We start from the raw sequence: 22087 nt of genomic DNA on the forward strand, positions 1-22087 counted from the left end.
ACTGAACCCCCTATTGCCCCGGATGCTGCGCCATCTGTGTAGGAATGTGTATGAATGAGTTAGATCCTGATGTGCAGGCGGCTCCTCTGCCATCAGTGAATCATGAACATGTGTGTGAACGAGTAAAAGTGACTGAATGTATTGAAAAGCTCTTGAGTAGCTAGTTAGCTAGAAAGGCGCTATATGAATGCAGGTCCATAAAGTTGTGTCATCAGTGTAGCAATGGAAAACTATTCCATGTTGGCTGATGATACAGCCAAGGGGAAGAGTGTAGAGGGTTAACAGGGTGGGGCCGAGAACCGACCCTTGAGGGACACCACAGGTGACAATGTGTGTAGCTTCCTACACTTCTTCATTGATAAGGTTGCTACCACAAGGGCTCTCATCACCACACCTGCATCTGACCCCTCTGACCATGTTCCTTGCTCAGCTGTGCTTGATTCCTTTGAGCCTGTGTCTTTGATTGCCCTAGAAAAAGTGGTTGGCCAGATTAAGCCATCAGGCTCTCCCTGTGACACTGTCCCACCTCACTTTTTTAAAGAGGTATTCCCCTGTATAGGGCAGTCAGTTCTGGCCATTATTAACAGCAGTTTGTCCTCTGGTGTTGTCCCCCAACGTTTTAAACATGCTGTGGTGCAACCCCTGCTTAAGAAACCTGGCCTTGATCGTGGTTTGCTAGCCAATTATAGACCTATCTCCAAGCTGCCTTTTACTTCAAAAATCCTGGAAAAAGTTGTCCATGCTCAGTTAAAATCATTCCTGGATGAGCATGATATCCTGGAGGTTTTCCAGTCTGGTTTTAAAACATTGCATAGTACGGAGTCAGCCTTATTAAGAGTTTTTAATGACATCCTTGTGGCGGTTGACTCTGGAGACCATGTGATCCTTGTCCTGCTGGACCTAACTGCAGCATTCGATACTGTAGACCAAAATATTTTAGTCTCACGCTTGCAGCACCTAGTGGGAATTAGTGGTAGTGCCCTAAATTGGTTCAAATCATATCTTGAGGGAAGATCTATGAGTGTACGCCTTGGTGGCTCTGAGTCCCGCTCTGCTCCACTGTCATATGGCATTCCACAGGGTTCAATTTTAGGGCCCCTGCTTTTCTCTCTGTATCTGCTTCCCCTGGTTTACATTCTGAGAAAACATGGCATCTCCTTTCATTTTTACGCCGACGACAGTCAGATTTATGTGCCACTAAAAAAGAAAAACGCCTGTCTGACACCACTTCTGTTATGTCTTGAAGACATTAAAGCCTGGATGTCACTGAACTTTTTAAAATTCAATGAAAAGGAGACAGAAGTGATGGTGTTTGGTCCGAGCGCTTCCAGTGAACCCCCCCTGCTGACTTTGGCCCGTTGGCACAATATATGAAGCCATTAGTCTCAAACTTGGGTTTTAAGATGGACAGTGATTTTAAATTGGACCGGCAAAATTAGTGCTATAGTGAAGTCCAGCTTCTTTCATCTGAGGCAGCTGGCAAAGGTGAAGCCCTTTCTTGCACTGAAGCACTTTGAAGCAGTAATCCACGCCTTCATTACATCTCGGCTGGATTACTGCAATTCACTTTATCTTGGAGTCAGCCAGTTCTCCCTCACCCGCCTCCAGTTGGTCCAGAACGCTGCTGCTCGCCTTTTAACTGGGGCACGTAAGAGCCAGCACATCACCCCCATTCTGGCCTCCCTCCACTGGCTGCCTGTGCATTTTAGAGTTCATTTGAAGATTCTTTTATTTGTTTTTAAATCTTTAAATGGTCTCGCCCCTCCTTACCTCTCTGAGCTTCTTCATCCCTATGCTCCTGCTCGGTGCCTCAGGTCAGCTGACCAGCTGCTCCTGGAGGTACCGAGGTCTAAGAGGAAGCTCAGAGGGGAAAGAGCTTTTTCCACTGCCGGTCCTAAACTCTGGAATGTCCTCCCGCTCCACATTAGACAAGCCCCCTCACTGTCCATTTTTAAAACTCGTCTTAAAACCCACTTTTATTCTTTGGCTTTTAACTCAGCATGAGACTCTGCTCTGGTTTTTAGTGTTCTAGTGTTTTATTGTTTTTATTGTTTTAACATCTTTACTGTTCTAATTGTTTTAAAATTGTTATTGTTTTTATTTTGTCTCCTACCTTTTTATGATTTATGTTTTATTTATTTTCATGTACAGCACTTTGTCTCAGCTACGGCTGCTTAAAGCGCTTTATAAATAAAGTTGAGTTGAGTTGAGTCTCGGACATTGCAACTCCCAAAGAGACGTATTCTGTTCTTCCAGACAGGTAGGACTGGAACTAGTCAGAGAGTCCGATGGTGTTGTGGAGGCACTGAAGGAGGATTTTATGGTCAACCATGTCGAAAGCTGCAGAGTCACTTGCCATCTTCCGAAAAGTCTCACCTGTTCAGACTTCACCTCGACTCTGCATAGCATGACCCACTAACACCCCCCCCCCCCCCACCCCACCCCACCCCCAAAAAAAGCACTTCTATGTTCTTACCTATAGCACTTTGATTATAGCACTATTGTTCTTAAGGTATGTTTGCTGAACAGCCACTACTTTACTCAGACGAGGACCTAACACTTTTTTTCTGTTTTTTAGCTCTTACTTTATCGGCAATGATATGTTGTGGCTTCTTTCTTTCGACAAATGTACTTATTGTAAGTCGCTTTGGACAAAAGCGTCTGCTAAATGCCCTAAATGTAAATGTAAATGTAATGTAAATGGATGAGGAGTGATGGTGATCCAGTGTCAGCTGTCATCAGCAGGTCATTGTTGACACTGACCAGAACTGTTTCGGTGCTGTGGGCAGAGTAGGTACCGGACAGGAATTTTCAAAGAGGGAGTGTGTGTTTAGATGGTCCTGAAGATGGGGGGCAACTACTTTTTCCAGTACTTTGGACAGGAATGGGAGATTGGTGATGGGCCTGTAGTTGGAGAGGACTTCTGGATCTAAGGTGGTTTTCTTGAGGAGGGGTCTGATGATAGCAGTTTTGAGAGCAGATGGAACATAACCAGCCAGGAATGAGTGGTTGATGACTTGGGTGATCAGGGGACTTAAAGCGCAGAGGTTTGATTTCATGGGCTGTAGGAAAAGGGTCCATGGCAGAGGTTTCATCCTGCTGATGATGTCCTCAATCTGCTGCTGCAAGATGCCTGTGAAGCAGCTGAGAAGCTGGAGAATCCCAGGCTGTGGGTCGAGAGTAGGGTCAGACAAATTAGAGCAACCCTTCGTTAACTACATACGTTAAGTACTCTACTCTACTTCCTTATCATCCAGCCTTTTCAACTTAGCATAGGGAGGAAACAGGTCCATCCATCCATCCATTTTTCTCCGCTTCATCTGGGGCCGGGTCGCGGGGGCAGCTGTCTGAGCAGGGACACCCAGACACAGGCCAGCCGGGCGACATAGTCACTCCAGCGTGTCCTGGGTCTTCCTCGGGGTCTCCTCCCGGTAGGGCATGCCTGGAACCTGGAGGCGTCCAGGGGGCATCTGATACAGATGCCCGAGCCACCTCAGCTGGCTCCTCTCGATGTGGAGGAGCAGCGGCTCTACTCCGAGCTCCTCCCGCGTGACAGAGCTCCTCACCCTATCTCTAAGGGAGCGCCCCACCACCCTATGAAGGAAGCTCATTTCGGCCGCTTGTATCCGAGATCTTATTCTTTTGGTCACGACCCAAAGTTTCTGACCATAGGTGAGGGTAGGAACGTAGATTGACCGGTAAATCGAGAGCTCTTCACCACAACAGACCAATACAACGATGCATGACTGTGGCCACCACATAGATCCGCCTGTCAATTTCATGCTCCATCTTTCCCTCTCTCGTGAACAAGACCCCAAGATACTTGAACTCCTCCACTTGAGGCAGGAACTCTCCCCCAACCTGGAGGGAGCAAGCCACCTTTTTCTGGTTGAGAACCATGGCCTCAGACTTGGAGGTGCTGATCCTCATCCCAGCTATGCGAACCAGGCTCCTGCTCCGGTCGTATAGGGACCCTACAGCCCTTAGCAGAGGACCCCCAACCCCGTACTCCTGAAGGACCTTCCACAGAATACCACGAGGGACACGGTCGAATGCCTTCTCCAAGTCCACAAAACACATGTGGACTGGTTGGGAAAACTCCCATGAACCATAAGGGTATAGAGCTGGTCCAGTGTTCCACGGCCAGGACGAAAACCGCATTGTTCCTCCTGAATCTGAGGTTCAACCATCGGCCGAATTCTCCTCCAGGAAACAGGTATTTTGCTAAACATAATTTACCAATGGGACCATATTAAACTTCATCAGTGATTGCACAGCACTTCTCCTGAGTGCCTCTTGCCTGTAATCCTGTAAATCACCAGTAGCTGTGAGATTGGCTCATCCTCAACATGGTGCTGCTCTGCTGGCGGCATGGAGGAGGGTTCCTGCTGCTGTCCACAACGGAAATAAATGAAATGCAAACGTTTATTGACTACACGTGGGAGTGAGAGGTAAAGGATAGTAGCAGTGTCAAGTCCGTAATCCAATAGAATCTTCATCGTTCAGAAGCAGGGTTTAGCACACTGGGCGGATTCTCAGATATATTAGGGCGAGGCAGGCGGGTGGTTGGTCAGGCAGGCGAGGGTCATGCACGAAGAGGGATCTCAGACGTTCAACAGTGGCACACAGAAGACTTCTTCTACGGACAAAGATCATACACAGACCTTTAACAATAACTCCTACTCTCGCGACCAACTTCACTATTTGATTTCCTGTGAGGTACTCTCCTCTGTGTGTGTTTCACTTCCCTCTTTGTACTGTGTAATCCAGGCAGCGATTGGCTGCGGCAGAGTTTCTCCAAAGAGACTCAGGCAATCTGGCTGATGTGGTGATGTCACAGGAACTCCATATTTTGGCATAGGCTTGATTGTAGCTCTAGATGGCTGTGTCCCATTGGCTCCCCCTAGGGGCCGGGGTGTAAATACAGGGAATGGCACATAATGGTGGTTTCTTACTTCTCCTCTTATGCTCCTGCGTGGCTGGCTGTCACAGTTTGTTATATGACTGTTGGGTCCTTGTTTTGTTTGTCACCCGTGGACTCAGTGGGCAAATTTGCTGGACATGACTTGAAGTGTGAGCTGTTTGTTGCGTGTGTGCAAAGTAAACTGGAGAACGTAGCCACTAGCATTGACATGGCTAATCCTGTTGGGCCAAGTCATTCAGTGCTTTGCCGATGGGTCCATCAGCACCAGCCTGCTAAGGTAGAACTGGGCAGAGCTGCTGGGACTGCAGGACAGTGGAGTTCTACCGTCGCCTGACCTGCTGCATGAAGTGCCGGGGGAGCTACGACGACATGGACCAGGCAACCAGCAAGGCAGGAAGGCTAGGAAACGGGATAGGAGAGGCGGTATTGGACAACACATCCCAGGAGCCACCAAACTACTGCTTCTCTGCAACCCCAACTCCCAGAAAAACAAGCTGGATGATCTGCGTTAACAGGTGGGAGCCTGCTACAAATACCATGTGTCTGGTCTAATGGCTTTTACGGAAACTTGTCTTGGGGAAGATGTGCCGGACAACTATATTCAAATTGAATGTTTTTCTCATATACATCTGGACAGAGACACAAACTCGGGCAAGACACTGTGGTGGGGTGTGTATGTACATCAAGGAAGTTAGTGCCGTAACTTTGCAGTAAGAGACAAAATATGCAACGCTCATCTGGAGCTGTTGTGTGATACGTTCATATCCACATTACCTCCCAAGGGGAATTTACTAACATGTTTGTGTGCCTTGTGTATATTCCACCGAGTGGGAATGCCAGCAGAGTGGCTAAGGCAATCACTGACTGTGTACATCACCATCTATAGATTAAACCTGATGCTCCCATGGTGATACTTGGTGATTTTAACCACTGTAGCCTTAACAAAACTTTGCCTGCATTTCATCACTATACTAATGTAGCACTAGAAACAACAACATTCTTGATAAATGTGGAGGGAAAGTAAAAACAGGTTAAAGCCAGAAAAAAGGCCAGGATAGCAATACCCTCTCCTCCAGAAACCACACCCTCACCTCTGAACCAGAACCAGTGGCAGTGCTCTCAATGTTAGTACAAGTGTATAGGACTGAGTTATTTCATGACAGTTTACGAAAAGTAACATTGTACCATGCATAATGACTAGGGTTGTGACGAGATCTCGTACCACGAGATCTCGGGAGATTAAAGTCAACGATATTTCTCGTCGCGTTAAAAATCCGTCTCGCGAGATTTGTGAGCTATACATAGCTGAGGTTTTACAGACAGCTGTTACTGACTGGGAGCTTAAAAAACCCAACCACAGCATCGCTTATTGTTACCGACAATGCACGTAATATGGACGTGGCCGTGCGCGACGCGGGATTGAAGTCGCACATCTGTTTTGCGCACACTATAAATCTTGCAACCCAAGCTGGCTTCGGTGTTCCCCGCGTCGCTCGTTTACTCGGGCGGGTGAGACGTGTGACTGCTTATTTTCATCGTAGTTCAGCGGCTACCGCGGTAAAAATGTCCAAGCAGAAACGGCTACATTTGCCATCACACAAGTTAATGACGGGCACGTTGGATATGCTGGCTCGTTACCTTGAGCAGCAAGCTGCCATAGCAGCAGCTCTCACCAGCCCAGAGATAAGACAAAACTCCCGAAGCATTGATACACTTGACAGCTGCGATGTCAGAGATGCTGAAGATGTTGTTCATGACATACTTGGTCAGGCTCCGTTTGCACTATTTGCACTCTGTATTGACAAAGTAGAACTTTGATTTGGTTTTGCACATATTTACACTTGGGAAAAATAAATATTTTATTTTATTTATTTTATTTTAACTTTTATAAATTTTAGTTTCAGTTTAAATTTGTGAAAGAAGAAGTTTATTAAAAGATCATGCTTACATCATGCATGTAAAGAGTTATAATAAAATATTTCTAAATGCATGTGCAACTCCGTTAAATTAAAGTCCAGTCATATATTTTGTCATTGTAGTTTTCTTAAAATCTCGTCTCGTCTTGTCTCGTGAGCGGAGTGTATCGTCACACCCCTAATAATGACACATTAATTACACATTAACTATGTTGTATCATGATGTTTACTGTGTTAAATGTATCCAAAATGTAAAGCTGGAGGGATGACCGTGGTCTTCTGTGTCTATGGTATCAAGAACATGATCACCACACGATGGCCACCTTAACTTTACAGAATTAAATCCTACAGATCCTGTCACAGTCTGCCCATCCTCCTCACCTCTGCCCCAGTACTTTTCCACTCACCTCTGTTCAGCCTGCCAGCCACGCCCCCTAATCAGCTCAACTCTCCCCATCTGCTCTCTCAGCTGCAGCTCGTTTAATCAGCTCAGTATTTAAACTGCACTCACTCACTCATTCACTGTTGAATTCTCAGTGTAAACACTTGACGGAGTAAAGATTAAATCTCACATCCTTGGAATAGTGGCTAAACTGAGAGGTGTAATTACAAATGTGCCACTAGAAGTGTCTGAGGAGGAAGTCAAGAAAGAAATAAGAGGAGGGAAAGTACTAGACGTCAAAAGACTTCAGACAAACAAAGATGGGGTAAAGAAAGAAACTTTATCACTGCTGGTACAATTTGAAAGCACGCTTCCTAAAGAGATCCGAATGGGATGGATCAATTATAAGAGTAAGAGAATATATCCAAAGACAATAAGATGTTTTAAATACTAAAGAATGTGCCATGGTAAACAAAGATGTTCAAAATGTGGAGGGGAATGTGAATATGGAAAATGTGCAAAAGATGCTAAGCTGAAACGTGGTAACTGTGAAGAACATAGTGCAGAATACGGAGGCTGTTCTGTACAGATTAAAGCACAAGAGGTGCAAAAATGTAAGGTAAGCTATAACATATCCTATGTAGAAGCGTTAAAGAGAGTAAATGACGAAATGCAAAGTAGGCCTTCAGAAACATATGAAGAAGTAATGAGTGGCGAAGTAGGAGGAATAAGTGGCGCCCTGAGATCGCTACCACAGAGAGCAAGCAGGCCTAGAAGGCAAGAAGACTAAATACTCCAATGACACAGCTGGTGTAGTGCTCCCATAAATGGAAAGTTAAAGAGGATTCACTGGTGGTGGATCAGACTAGGTTTGTTGCCTTCATCTGTAAAATAATTAGTGTGGCTACCAAGCAAGAGAAAAAAAAGTGATAGAATTAGGCGGTCCCTCATTTGTGCTGCCTCTCCGTCTTCTTCCTTGACGTGATGTGTGTGTGCTTGAGCCTGCCGGGCTTTCCATGTTTCATTCTTAGCCTTATTTTTAGCACTCCTGCACTTTTTCGCTAAGTGTCCTTTTTTATTGCAAGTATGACATACAGTTTCTTTAAATTTACAATCATTTGCATAGTGTGCCCCTCCACACCTAAACCATTCCACTTTCTTTGATGACTTTGCAGCCTCTCTGTTCACGTGGTGCACAGCCAATAAACTGCGATCCAGTCTGACCCTTTTGAATGTCTTTGGCATTGTTTGCAGCCATTTCCATCCCAAACAATATTTCTAGCACTTTCTTGAAAGTCAGTGGTGGAGTTTCCCCCAGCAAACGGCACTGTATGGCGTCATTATTAATACAGCATACTAATCTGTCACGCAGCATGTCATCTAAGACCTCCTTAAAATCACAATGTTCTGACAGTTGCCGCAGTTCTGCAAAAAAATTAGCTACAGACTGACCTGACTTCCGAAAATGGCTGTGAAATTTGAAACGTTGGACTATTACTGACGGTTTTGGATTGTGACGAGTTTGACCAGTTCAGTATATTCAATTTCCCCCGGCTTCTTTGGTGTGGCCAAGTTCCTTATCCGCTTATAAGTCTTTGCTCCACACACGCTCAGGAGAATGGAGCGCTTCCTAGCCTCCTCTGTAATTCCATTAGCAGCGAAAAAGTGTCCCAACCTTTCCTCATATTCTGTCCAGTCCTCGTCTCCTTACAACAATTCACCAATAGTCCCAAACGTAGCCATCTGGATGCGAGGCTCCTCTCCTCGTCTCTGCTGTTCCTCTGCCGCCCCTGGCGCTCTGTTTCTCTCTTCTCCGTGCTCTTCTGTACTGCTCGAGCTTCCACTCATGTAGATAGCCGCCCAAAGTTTGCTAGCTAGCACTCTGTGTTTTAGCTAACACTTAAAACAAAACTCAGCGGAAAAACAATTCCAGTTCATCGTCGCCAAAAATATGTGGTAACTTGGGTAAAAAGCCAGGACCACAAAGGATGGTGTACCAAGTGGTAACTTTTATATAGGTCGAAAACAGGTAAATACGGGACTAATACCGAGCTCCGGAACAGCACGTTCTATTAACGGGAGGCGATCACTCATACACACGCACAAGGCGAAAGTGCAAGACTATCTACAAATACATCAACTCCACCTAGTGGTATGAAAAAGGTATTGACTATTCGTCAGCATTACAACACGGATTGAAATACATTTCAAGAATATTGGATAGAGTAAGCTTGTTTTATTTCAATGGATGGTAATGTAGAAGAATGGGCTTCAGTAGTGACAAATCTGATTCCGAATGCTGCATTGAAGAGCATACCCATAAGCAGTATAACTGGGAATAGAAAAGTAGTACCATGGTTGAACGAAGAATGTACTGTTAGAGAAAGAAATAGAGTACTGAGGAGTAACTTGAATCAAGAAAACTTAATAGACTACCAAAGGAAAAAAGCTCTGACCCGCGGGGTTATTAAACCCGTAAAAGGAATATACGGAGGGAGTACTGTGGTACTATAGGCAAAGAAGTGAAATTAGGTGATGTTTGGAATATGTCAAAGAAGATGAGTGGCAAAAGGAAGTACACTTAAATAGCAATATTAGAGGATGGAGGAACAATAGCTATAAATGACAAAGAAAAGATTAAATTGCTGGGCAAGAGTTTTGCCAGAGTACATAATGGAAATCATTTGGACGAACTGCATAAGAAGAGGAAAGAGGAAATACTAAGTGAAAACCGGAATATACTTAGAAAAAAGCATATTGTATACTCAACTCTCCGTGCCGAGCTGACTGAGTTTGTTAGAAATAGTGTTGCATGGCACTGTGTCGGGACCAACTAAGTTATATGATGTTTCGTAAATTGCCTGATCAAGTGTTATGTCTTGTCCTGGAACTATTTAATAAGATATGGCGAGAAGGGGTCATGCCAAAAAGTTGGAAGACTGCACTCATTTCGCCTTTTAGTAAACCCGGTAAAGACCCAAATAACCCTGGAAACTACAGACCAATAGCCTTGACCTCTTATATGTGTAAATGGATGGAAAAGATCTTGGTCCAGAGACTGAATTATACACTAGAGCAGAGAGGTCTAATGGCATCTTATCCGAATGGTTTCAGGAAAGGGAGATCAACTATGGATGCTGTTGTGAAAGTTAGCAAAGAAATTGAGAAAACTTCAAGATGAAAGAACTGATGGTGATTGTATTCTTTAACATTGAGAAAGCCTAGATTCCATGTGGAGAGAAGGACTGTTAATCCAAATGAATAGACTGGGTATCAGTGGAAGATTGTTCAACTGGGTACTGGACTTCCTTTCTGAAAGAAAATTTTTAGTTAAAGTAGGGCTATCCTATAGTATAATTGAATGTAAAACTAGATCCTGTCCTTAATACTATGGTTCAGTAGGTGGCGGTATGTAATTTTAAAAATTATATTGCAATCTGCCAGAAAACCCAAAGAGAGAGAGAGAGAGAGAGAGAGAGATTCACTGCTTCGTCTGGCTATCCCTCCTTGTTCGTCCCTGTCCCAGTAAATGCCTTAGCCTTCTGTTCCTGACCAAGTTTCCTGCCTGTGTGTTCCTGGTTTCTGTCTGCCTGCTCACTCTGCTGCCTGGCATTTTTCTGTGCCACTTAATCACCGTGAGTTTCTGGATTACTGATCAGGTGGTTTCACCTCGGAGACTTTTTGCTGTGTGGAGTTTTCTGGGCTGCTTTTGGGTCCAACACCACCCCATGTCAGATCCCTGCGGTAGGAATATGACGTCACTAATAGAGGTGGCTCACACACCGACGGGAAGAAACCAAATACAGAAATTAAAATACACATGTACAGCCTTAATTCTACATATTTGCAAATCATGATTTATTTTTGTGGATATAACTTTTCAAAACACAAATACACACATACAAATTATAGTACCTCACATTTGTAAGGTTTATTCTACAGATCCATAGTGGTAAAAGTTGGAAAAAATATGCAAATAAATAAGGAAGTCACAGGAGACAATCCGCAAATATGCAAACCCTGTTCACATGTAGAAATGGAACTGTAAATGTATAAATATGACTCCATATTTTCAGAGTAAGTAATACATATTTGCAAGTTAAAGAATATGTGTTTGTGGATAGTGAAATACGTCTGAATCATGGTAGACATTTGTTAATTTTATTTTAGGTTTAGCTCAGGAGGTAGAGCGGGTTGGCTGGCAACCGCAAGATTGCCGGTTCGATCCCCGGCTCCTCCTAGCTGAGTGCCTGGTGTCCCTGAGCAAGACACCTCTACCCAATTGCCCCTGACGAGCTGGCTGTCGCTCTGCGTGGTTGACTCCGCCGTCGGTGTGTGAATGTGTGAGTGAATGGGTGAATGTCAGTCATTGCTGTAAAGCGCTTTGGACAAAAGCGATAAATGAGGCCATTTACCATTTTATTCCGTGGTTTTACAACATTGCTGTGGTTTTAGAGATATGAATCTCCAATAAAGCATTTCTTGCTTAACTCGGAAGAACATGATTTCTTCCAAAGAAATCAAGAAAATGCCACGTTTCCATAGGAAACCACTTATTACTATTACTGTTAATATTACTAATACTACTACTACTGTTAATATTACTACACTAAAACTGCTGTTAATATTACTTCTACTGTTGACACAGACTTACATTGGTGTTGCTGTCTCTGCAGGTTCTCTGATCCTGTACTGCAGGAGACACAGTTCCTACCAGCTGCTCAGGTCAAAGGTCACTGACATGCGGCCCATTGATGCAAGAGGAAAGGCTAAGAGGCTGCAGCGCATCTCTCTGCGTCGACGAAAGTGACCTTATAATCTAGACTGTGACATTAGCGTGATGAGATCCTGTCAAGATGATCAGCCTTTGTTTAAATTTGCATATTGCAGCTGCATTCTGCTTAATTTCCCTCTAGTATCAGTATCTGTCGCTGCAGTACCATGTTTCCCAACTCCTCACACTTCATTATATCACTTCTCTAACTTTGCGGCAGTAAACTACTTGTATGAATTGTTTCATAATTGTATTTTTTGCTTGAATTTTAAATGTCCATTGATAAAAACTTTTGAGGGTCGCACTTTATATTTTATAAAGTCTTCCACTGGTTCCTTCTCTGTTGTCCAGCTTTGTTCTATTACAGTTTAAGTCGTTCTCATTGTGTGCTTTTGCCTGTATTCATGGCTGACACGGCTGACAAACTCAAGCCACTACCAATATTTGTACTGATCTCAAACCATCTTGTCATTATAACTCTTTAACATAATTTTGCTACTGGGCTGATTCGAGGATACAAGGATAATTTTTTGACATTGTACAACATCGGGATGCACAACAAAATGCAATTGTAACTCATGTGATGTACAAGAAAATCATGACAGACATTGTTATGGATATTTGCCATCCAAAAACAGTTCAAACCAAATTAGGCCTTTGGTTTGCAGGACTGATTTGTGTAGTCATACTTATTCCCTGCTGAAACAGTTTCTAACATTTTCCCAATGCTTCACTGCACTGCAGTTTGGCTGGAGCCCTCACAATGCAGCCAATCAGAGGGAGTTGCGGCTGAGTCACAGTCAGATATCCATGATTCAGCACAGCAGCATTGTCAGGTTTGAGACAGTCGTAATGGATCATCAGGGTATGGTCTACATACGGTGGCCCTGAAAGGTCACACCACGGAACTTAAGAAAACACATGCAAAAAGACAAAACACAAGCAAATTGAGGAAACATTTTTCTCAATTTGACAACACATGCGCAGCATTTAGAAAACGCGCTGCAAAGACCACAACACAACACAACACATTACAAAAACGTGCTGCAAAGACCACAACACAACACATTACAAAAACGTGCTGCAAAGACCACAACGCAACACATTACAAAAACGCGCTGCAAATAGACCGCAACACAACACATTCGAAAAATGCGCTGCAAATAGACCACAACACAATGGAAGTGTTTCCAGGGGACACTTAAATGCGATGCACACGTCTGGACAGGCTTGTTGTTGACGCGGATTTCGAGTCACAGCTCAGTCTTTCCGTCAGTGGTGTTGGAAAATGAGATAAAAAGTAAGTGTTTTTTAGTTATTTTAACATCGTGATCGTATGATTCAGCCTATTGCAGTGATCTGCTGCTAAACTACACTGTAAACCCCAATTCGCTATCTGAGCGTAAAATTTTATTGGAAACCCCTTGCACTAAATAATTTTAATTCAATGCAGTACAGTAACATGAAAGTTTTGAGTACACCAGACACAAAAAAAAAGTGTCAGAAGAACCTTATCTGACTGGAAATTCATGTCAGTTCAACACAACTTTTTTGATCACACAAAATAATAGTTTGTGTTCATTAAACATTTAAATCTATGTAATATTGACAAATAATTAACAGGTTATTGAATGTTTATTTTAATGTTTAATAAACACAAACAAAATAATGTTATTTAACAGTAATTTTATGTACAAACAACAAGTATATCTTGTCATTTTAAAGTCAAATAAACAAACATTTTAATTATTGAACTTAATCTTAAATTGCTCATTCTACTCAAAAATGTATTGGAAACCCCTTGCACACAAAACTTTTAAGTACAACCGACATAAAATAAATATGTCACATGATCCTAATCTGACAAGACATGCATGTCAGTTGAACAAAATAATTTCAACCAAATGATAAAATAATTTGTGCTTTAATAACATAGATTTCAATGTCATATTAGGTGGGAATATCTAGTATAAATAACAGAAAGGTATTGAGTTGTTTAATGTATATATTAATAATGTTTCAACACAAACACAATGATTTGATTAAACTTACTTATTTTGTGTACAATTGATTAATATGTATCAAAGTTTTATAGTCAATATAACATTAAATTATTCCTTTTTAAATCAGTATTTTTGTAGTGCAATTAACAATAATATTTTATAACATGATGACACATTTTGTATTGGACATTGGAGCTGTATATTTCATGTTGTTTAAACCCATTTATTTTTCTTTTACAAAACTTCTCTCATTGTGTGCATTAAGTATTAAATATTTAGGTTTGTAAACGTAATTGAGAAAGTGTTCTCTACACAAAATATTGCATCAAAATATCTAATTTTTCATGCTAAATGTACTATAAAAATGAAGTTGATTTCACACATTTTGGTTATATTTACATTTAGAATATTTTCTGTCATATTAACCCATTTTTTTCTGATGTTGACTAATGTTCTCCAATTGTGTTGACAGTTTTACAATGGCATTTGAACCATAAACTTCCTGCTTTCTATACTAAATACTTTTGTTTTAACACCACTATTGTTAATGTGTGATGAAGACACAAAACTTGAGTGTTTGGAACCTAAAATATATTGTATTTAGTGAACAAACTGCTATTATGTCAGTATAACTCCTGCTTTTGAGGTAAATATACTCAAAAGATGTTGTGAACCAAACACATTAGATTGTTTTCACCTAATTTTTCCAAATTTACCTACTAAAATAATTTTGTTGACATTACTAGAAATGCACTCATCTAAAATAAACTCAAATACATTTTGGAAACACCTTCCACTCAAAAAAATAAATACCCGTACATCTAATGTAATGTAAAAAGTTTAGGTAGCATCAAAACATATTACTCTACTACGAAAAATCAATTATGCGTCAAAACAATAACTTTTCATACAAACTACCATGTTGTATCTACATTCTCACTGCTAAAACCAAATACAAGATAAGAAAAAATCTGAACATAATGGTCTAATCTGTATCTTTTTTTATTTAAAAAAGAAAAACTTCAACATGATAATCACAACAAAAGATATATGGGCTGTAACAGATCAATGTATCAACATATTCAAAACAAAACTGAAAAAGAATTTCAACATGTCAACAAGTTATATTCTCCTTGCAGGATGTACAGGGCTGTAACAGATCAACGTATCAACATATTCAAAACAAAAGTGAAAAAGAATTTCAACATGTCAACAAGTTATATTCTCCTTGCAGGATGTACAGGGCTGTAACAGATCAACGTATCAACATATTCAAAACAAAACTGAAAAAGAATTTCAACATGTCAACAAGTAATACTCTCCTTGCAGGATGTACAGGGCTGTAACAGATCAACGTATTAACATATTCTCAAAAACACTGCAAAAGAATTTTAACATGTCAACAAGTAATATTCTCCTTGCAGGATGTACAGGGCTGTAACAGATCAACGTATCAACATATTCAAAACAAAACTGAAAAAAACATTTCAACATGTCAACAAGTAATACTCTCCTTGAAAAATAAGCTGTAAACTACAAAATTAGTTTACAGCTTATTTTTCAATGACAGTATCTTGGGTTTCAACTTTTCTCCGTCCACATTCAGAAGGACTTTCTGAATGAACTCGAATGTATATGTCATCCCTTTTGGGTACTCACGTTGGAGGACATAGATTAAGCCAAACAAATGCAGGAGTGCATCAGGCCAGCTCTCAGTCCCCTGCAGGACAAGCTGATCTTGAAGGAAGACCCTCACTTCACGGGGATGGAATGGCACCATGCTTCCATCTTCATCGTCACCAATGATGGACACAATGGCAGCAGACCTGTCAATGGTTGGACCTTGATCTTCATTCTCCTGGAAAATGTGCAAATACAACCAAAAATCAGTGGTGTGCGACTAAATATTTTCCTTGGTCGCAAATCAGAGGTCAATAGGGGCGGGCCTTCATCTCTGATTGGCTCTGACCCCGGTCTCTTCTTTGCTGAATGTTTGTGGGAAAAATAAATTTGACAGTTCTGTGAATGTTTGTGAGGAAAAGTAATCGGGCAGAATGACTTGAGCGTCAAAAATTAAGAAAACTGTCAATGTTTTTTTTTTGTACAGAAAGTTGCTGTGCCCGTAACACCTGTCTCCCCTCGGACTGTAAACACCTGGTCCTGTCTCACCTGTCTCCGCTCGAGCCAGTGTCGCGAACCGGGCAGTCCGGACGGTCGTAGTTTTAAGAACCGGTCGTTTTATTGGTCTCCGGCTTGCTGCGGGCGGGCTAACATTTACTGCAAAGAGTACGGCCAGAGCCAGGCTAGGAACACTGCCTATACTGTCGGAGTGTTGTTGTTCAGGATTGTTAAAAAAGCAACAGAAACACAACCGGTACCGGTGGGTGGTGGGCCGAGCACAACCAAAACAGTGAGGAGTCAAAAAATTATAACATTTTACACTGCTCATTATAAGATGAGTATTTTAAGTTTATTTTCAAACAATATAGGTTATTTTGATTTCTTGTTTGTGTTGAGATTTAAATCATTATTATTCATTTTTTCTTTCTTTTTTTGGTATCTTTATTCCTGTTTCTAGTCACTAGAGGAGGGGCTATTCACAGACGGGTCAGAGAGAGAGCAAAAGCAGAGAGAGGAACGAGAATGATAGGGAGAAAGAGTGCTATGCGGAGATGAATGAACGGAACGATATTTATATTTCAAAATAGCGTTGAAAAAATAAATAAATAAATAAAACAAGGAAACAATTTTGTGGCGCTGGGTGTTGATTCTGTGGCGCTGTGCCACACATTATTCTATGTATGGGAAACACTGATGATGATCCATCCTAATTCAAAATAAGACACTTTCCCATGTGTAGCTAACTGTGCAACTTACTTTGCTTTGGGTGGCAGCAAGTTGCTTAGTAGTGAGTGACCTTTGCTCTCAACTTTCTTGCACCACTTTTAATTGGAGTATTAGCACAAACCGATGACTGACAGTGATGCCTCGTTTAGGATGAATCAAAATTTGCTGCAGTACTTTCTAGTGCATTTAAAGGGGTTAGGAATGTTCTTTCTTGGATAATGTATTTATTAAACATACCAATATGACTAATGTTGGTTTTGATACATTTTCTATTAAATGCCCAGCCTACGACTGCTTGCCTAAAAAGAGTATATCAACCCACCTTGCAGGTGTAGAAAAGCTTTGTGTCATCCTCTTGCAGCAGCGCTGGTAGACACCGGAGAACTGCAATCCTGTCCACATTGATATCTTTTCTTTGCTGTAGTTAAACATAAGAGGAAAAAGAGAACAAAACGCTAAAATACCAACCATATATATTTACACTTTTCTGCAGACATTACTTTGCTGAAACAGGTGTTAAGAGTGGAGCTGTTGTAAAGGAGAGCAGCACAGTAACGCTAGCAGGCTGAGGTGGAAAAATAAAGTAAAGGATTGGATTTTGATCAGGGTTAATTCTGTTGATACTGATCCATAAGAAAATGCACAGGACATTCCTACAATTTACAATTTTTCCGTGTACTGATCCAGTCCATTGAGTAGGTCAACTCTCAGCCTTTGGTTGTTGATTCTGTGATATTCTGCGCAAACCTGATAAAAACAAAGTGACCTCAACCACCAGTGACCACCATCAATCCCTCTGATCATCAAAAACATACCAATAATAATCTCAGTCTATGTATCTCAGATGATAGCTGATGATAACAAGAAAACATACAAAAAATTAACAATGAAATCAACTACATTCCTTAGCTCTATAAACATGCACTTTATTCACCTGGTGTTCCAAGAATAGAACTGGCCATCTTTCTTTAACATGCGCCACAGAGGGACTGGAATTGACTATCTCCAGCCTTCTTGCTGCAAAGGTCTTGCTCATGTTTGTGTCAATCATTTGGAGATTTAGGCCGTCTTCTTCCATTTCCGACAGCATCTCCACTCTGAGCACTTCCAAAGTGTCCAGTGTTTCTCCCTGTGGAAGCTGCGGCAGAAAATTCAATTCTGCACGTCGTGGCCGCTTAATATTTGCATGTGGCGAAGATGCATCAGGATTGGTTTTGCTCCTCTTGCCACTGTTGACTTTGACCTCTGGGCATCCAGATACGCTAAGCTTGCGTCGGTAATTGTTCATTTTGTTTGTGAGGCTGTCCTTCCAGCCATTCCATCCATTTTTGGACCCTTTCTCCTCTAAACAGGGATGCTTGCGCACCAAGGCTTCAGCAGCCTGACATATTTCTTTGCCACTTGGGTAGGCTTTGTACTTGTATATTTCGCAACTCATTCCTTCAAGGATCTTGCTCTTTTGATCCTTTGTGAGAGTGAGGCGGTTGTCATGCTGTTTTCTTGCATCATTGGCTTCTCTTAATAAAAACTCTAAGTCGGGTAAGGAACAGGAAATTCTTTCGGCCATCCAGAGCGTCTTTGGGGTGTTTGGCAGCTTGTACCTTCCCCAGCATCACTAGCCCAGCTTGATGTTGAGCTGACATCTTGCTCCCTTATCTCCACCACTTTGGCTGTACCCATGTTTGGAAGTTCGTCAATGCTGCTTAAATTAACCAGCTGGTTATTAAACTCTGGATCTTCAAATTGGATCATGAAATTGAATGGAATATCCAGTTTCTGACGAAGTAAACTGGTCAGTTGAGGGACAGAATCAGGGCGACACTTGAGTGTCACTCTCTCAATGGCATCATTGGGTAGGATGACCCGTAGACGAAATGCCTCTTCCTCTGCCATGGTCCTACAGCTGTTGAGAGGATCACCTTCAGTCCTGCAAAAAAGTACTAAAAAAGTTCAAAGTTCTTTGTTCTTTGTCAGTGTGAGCATTTAAATTTACATTCATACGTTAACCCTACAAGTCTCCATTCCATAATTTTTCCATTTTGTTTTTGTCAGTTATTAATTTTCAACAATACTTGTAGGAAGCTTATGTACAATATTGGGTTTATTGCTTTCTTCGACCACATTTTTTTGTAACTGCATGTTACAACCTAGTGCAACCTGTTATTAACTCAAGAGGATAAAGTGCTTGTTGGTAATAAGGAGTTGTCCACTTTTCATGTAGGCAGTAAGAGGGTAAACATCATGGAGTTCTGACACCCTCCTCATGTCATGGGATTCTTGTGCAGTCACCTCATAGGCACGAAGGTGTCCACTGAACCAGGACTTGTATGTCTGGCAGTCGAATAAAACTTGGTCGTTGACAAGTATTATATCCACTATCCGTTTGAACTGGGGTAACCCAACTTCCACTCCAGTGCAAACAAACATGCCACCAACATAACAAATGCTGTCTATAGCAATTTTGGAAGTGTGATACACTGTGGTGCTGTTTGTTATTTGATGTACGACACTCTGGGCTTCTGGCGTAAGGGTGTTAACAAACACATTTTTTACAGCAAAGGTCTCCACTGATGGCTTGAAGAAATTTGGTAGTGACAGGTGATAGGCCATCTGTTGCTGATGCTTGTAAGCAAGTGTTTTAGTGACGTTTTTGAAGTTGTGAGCATCGTGTACTATTTTTTTAAACACTCTGTGTTTTCCCTCAAATCTGATGGTCCAAAAATGTACAAGAGGGCCAAAACGGCGAATCATCTCAGGATAATGCTCAATGAAATGGTGTTTTGGCCGCAATTTGACATTTGGAAACACCTCCTGGAATAACTGACGATGGTCAGAGATTTTCATGGATAAGTATTGTAACTCATCCTCTGTGAAAACTGGGGTCAAAACTAATTCCACCAAATCTTTCAAATTCATCAAGATCTCCCAAGCTTTGTCTTCTGCAGGGACCAAGGTGCCAATGATGGTGGGGAGAAGCCTGATCAGTGTCCATGACCATTGTGGTGGAAATCAGTTTATGATCACCTGATGAGAAATAAGAATAGAACTCCTAACAGCGCTTTTAGTAATTTATTCTATAAAGAGTCCAAAACAGGCTAGCAGTCACTACAGACAGACTGTAAACAGACAAAGTCTAATAAGTCAAAGCCCTCGCAAACAGGGTGTCCAAGCGGACCGCATCACCGACATACAGCTTCAGAGCAAACTATCTGGCCAGATAGGGGCTCCTTAAGAATCTGACCAATTCTTCAGTCTTGAGAAGGGCTTTTTATACAGTTGTTTGTGATGTAACATCAGAGAAGCATTGTTCTGTTGTTTGTGTAGACGGAGAACTTTGTCCAGAATGTGGTCTTTGAACCACTCATCAGTGTCCATAGATCCATATTGACTTGCCAGCTGTGCTGGTGTCACAAGATGCATTTCACAACTCATGTAACACATGACATGACATAAGTGCAGAATACAGGTTACCTCATGACACATGGAATAGTATGAGTTAAAACTACTCAAACTACTAATTATACTATAATGAACTACTAAATGAAAAATTCCCATCACAACCAATTCCTCCAATGGATTTCCTTTTGGAAAAGCTTTTTGGAATAGGCTGAGGACGATCCACTTTGTCAGAATGCTCAAAAGGAAACTGCAAGATAGCCTGATTCAACTGTTCCAGGGAGAAGTATTTATTTCTTATTAGCTCCTGCAAACACAGAGCTAACTCCACTGGTACCACACCTTCTAAGAAGTCATGGAGAATGCCTGGAGGAAATCCACTTGTAGTATGAAAGTACTCCAGATGCTGTGCAAAACAACAAGCGGTCTTTACACCATAATCCTCCACAACATTCCCAGTTTCAATATCAGTGCACAACTGGTCATGACTTTCCTTCGACCTCAGCTCAAATGTTGTTGCCTCGTGTAGTTGGATTTATTCCTTGGCAGCATAACAAAATCTGCAAGGGTATGGTCCACTGAAGTTTTCTTTGAACCCTGCAAGTCCATGTGCAGCTAAATTGTCTGCCACAACACACAACAATGTCCCGTGAACATTTTCGTCTAAACCATCCACAAAGACACCATCACTTTCTAGGACTCTCAAATCATTCAGAAGTGGCTCAAAAACCTTTTCGTAGCCACAAGTTTTCAGGTCATTTGAATTGCAGAGTAAACCCAGCTGTATGGTGTGCAGAGCTGCGCGAAGATTGTAGGGAAGGTTTGCAAGACTCCAATAAACACAGCACATTTTGTGTTTCTTTCTTGATGTTCCTAGTGGGTTGGCCACCTCAAAATCATCAATGTAGAGCTGAATGGCAAGTTTTAAATCCTCGGACAGTAACGTATTGCTTTTATAGAACAGCCCATCACGGTATGTTGCATACTTGCCATCTTTTTGGTCAGAAAACTGTAAGATGTGCTCTAAGACATCCCTTTTCTTGAGGAGCTCTTGCAACATGGAGAGGATAGGGACATACATAGTCGAATGTTTTGCACCAACAACACGATACTCAATTGGTTTCACCACAGGGAATTGTTGCTCATAGTACGATTTTCTTCTTTTTGCTGTTGACAAAGGCCCGTTTCCAGAAGTGCAGCTTCTAAGCACATCATTGGTGACAATTTCGTTGACAATTTCGGTCACAACCTCACTGCTGACATCACAATTGTGTTTCTGTAGGATTTGAGTAACTGTGTCTTGAAGTACTGGACTGGAGAGTAACCGCAACTGATCCAAGCCTTGTAACAATTCTTGAGTAGCTCTCTCCGAGACATGAAGAACAGTTTGTGTTTTCAGGAGGAGAGAAGCCAAGTTGTATAATTCAAGCTGTTGTTTAAGAGAGTCTATGTTTTCACTTTCTTCATGTGGTTCATCGTTGCTGCAACAAGCTAGATCGTTCTGAAGTTGACTGATATAATCATGAGATTGTGTTTGTCTCACAACTGTGTCACTAAAATCATTTATCTCAAATGATTTATGGTTTCTTGACTTATGAGAATCAAATGTTGAGCAGACACTTGTCTGGAATGAACAGTCTTTAAATGGGCACTGTACAAGTTCGTGTTTCCTTAAATGTAGTCTTAAATGTGGTATAACGTCTGGCCCATAAGTTTGGGTAAATGCACAATTTGGACAGTGGAAGACCAGATGTGGGTCATTTGGTGGCTTCGGTCCTGGCTCTTTGTGAACTATGGTAAGATGAATTTTCAGTGCATTTTGAGTGGCAAAGGTGCACACACAGC

The 22087-nt window shown here is 41.7% G+C and overlaps 1 protein-coding gene across 1 annotated transcript in view; it reads left to right on the plus strand.

Moving 5' to 3' along the window:
- Positions 1-13037, plus strand: part of pde1ca (phosphodiesterase 1C, calmodulin-dependent a) — a 190595-nt gene extending 177558 nt beyond the window's left edge. Inside the window, exon 17 of the mRNA XM_084033837.1 lies at positions 11899-13037. Within this exon, the coding sequence (XP_083889963.1) occupies positions 11899-12032 (134 nt within the window). The 3' untranslated portion in view covers positions 12033-13037. The remainder of the gene's footprint in view (positions 1-11898) is intronic.
- Positions 13038-22087: the final 9050 nt, after the last annotated feature.

The sequence above is a fragment of the Eutrigla gurnardus genome (assembly GCF_963514095.1).
Source record: "Eutrigla gurnardus genome assembly, chromosome: 18".
Classification (NCBI taxonomy): Eukaryota; Metazoa; Chordata; class Actinopteri; order Perciformes; family Triglidae; genus Eutrigla; species Eutrigla gurnardus.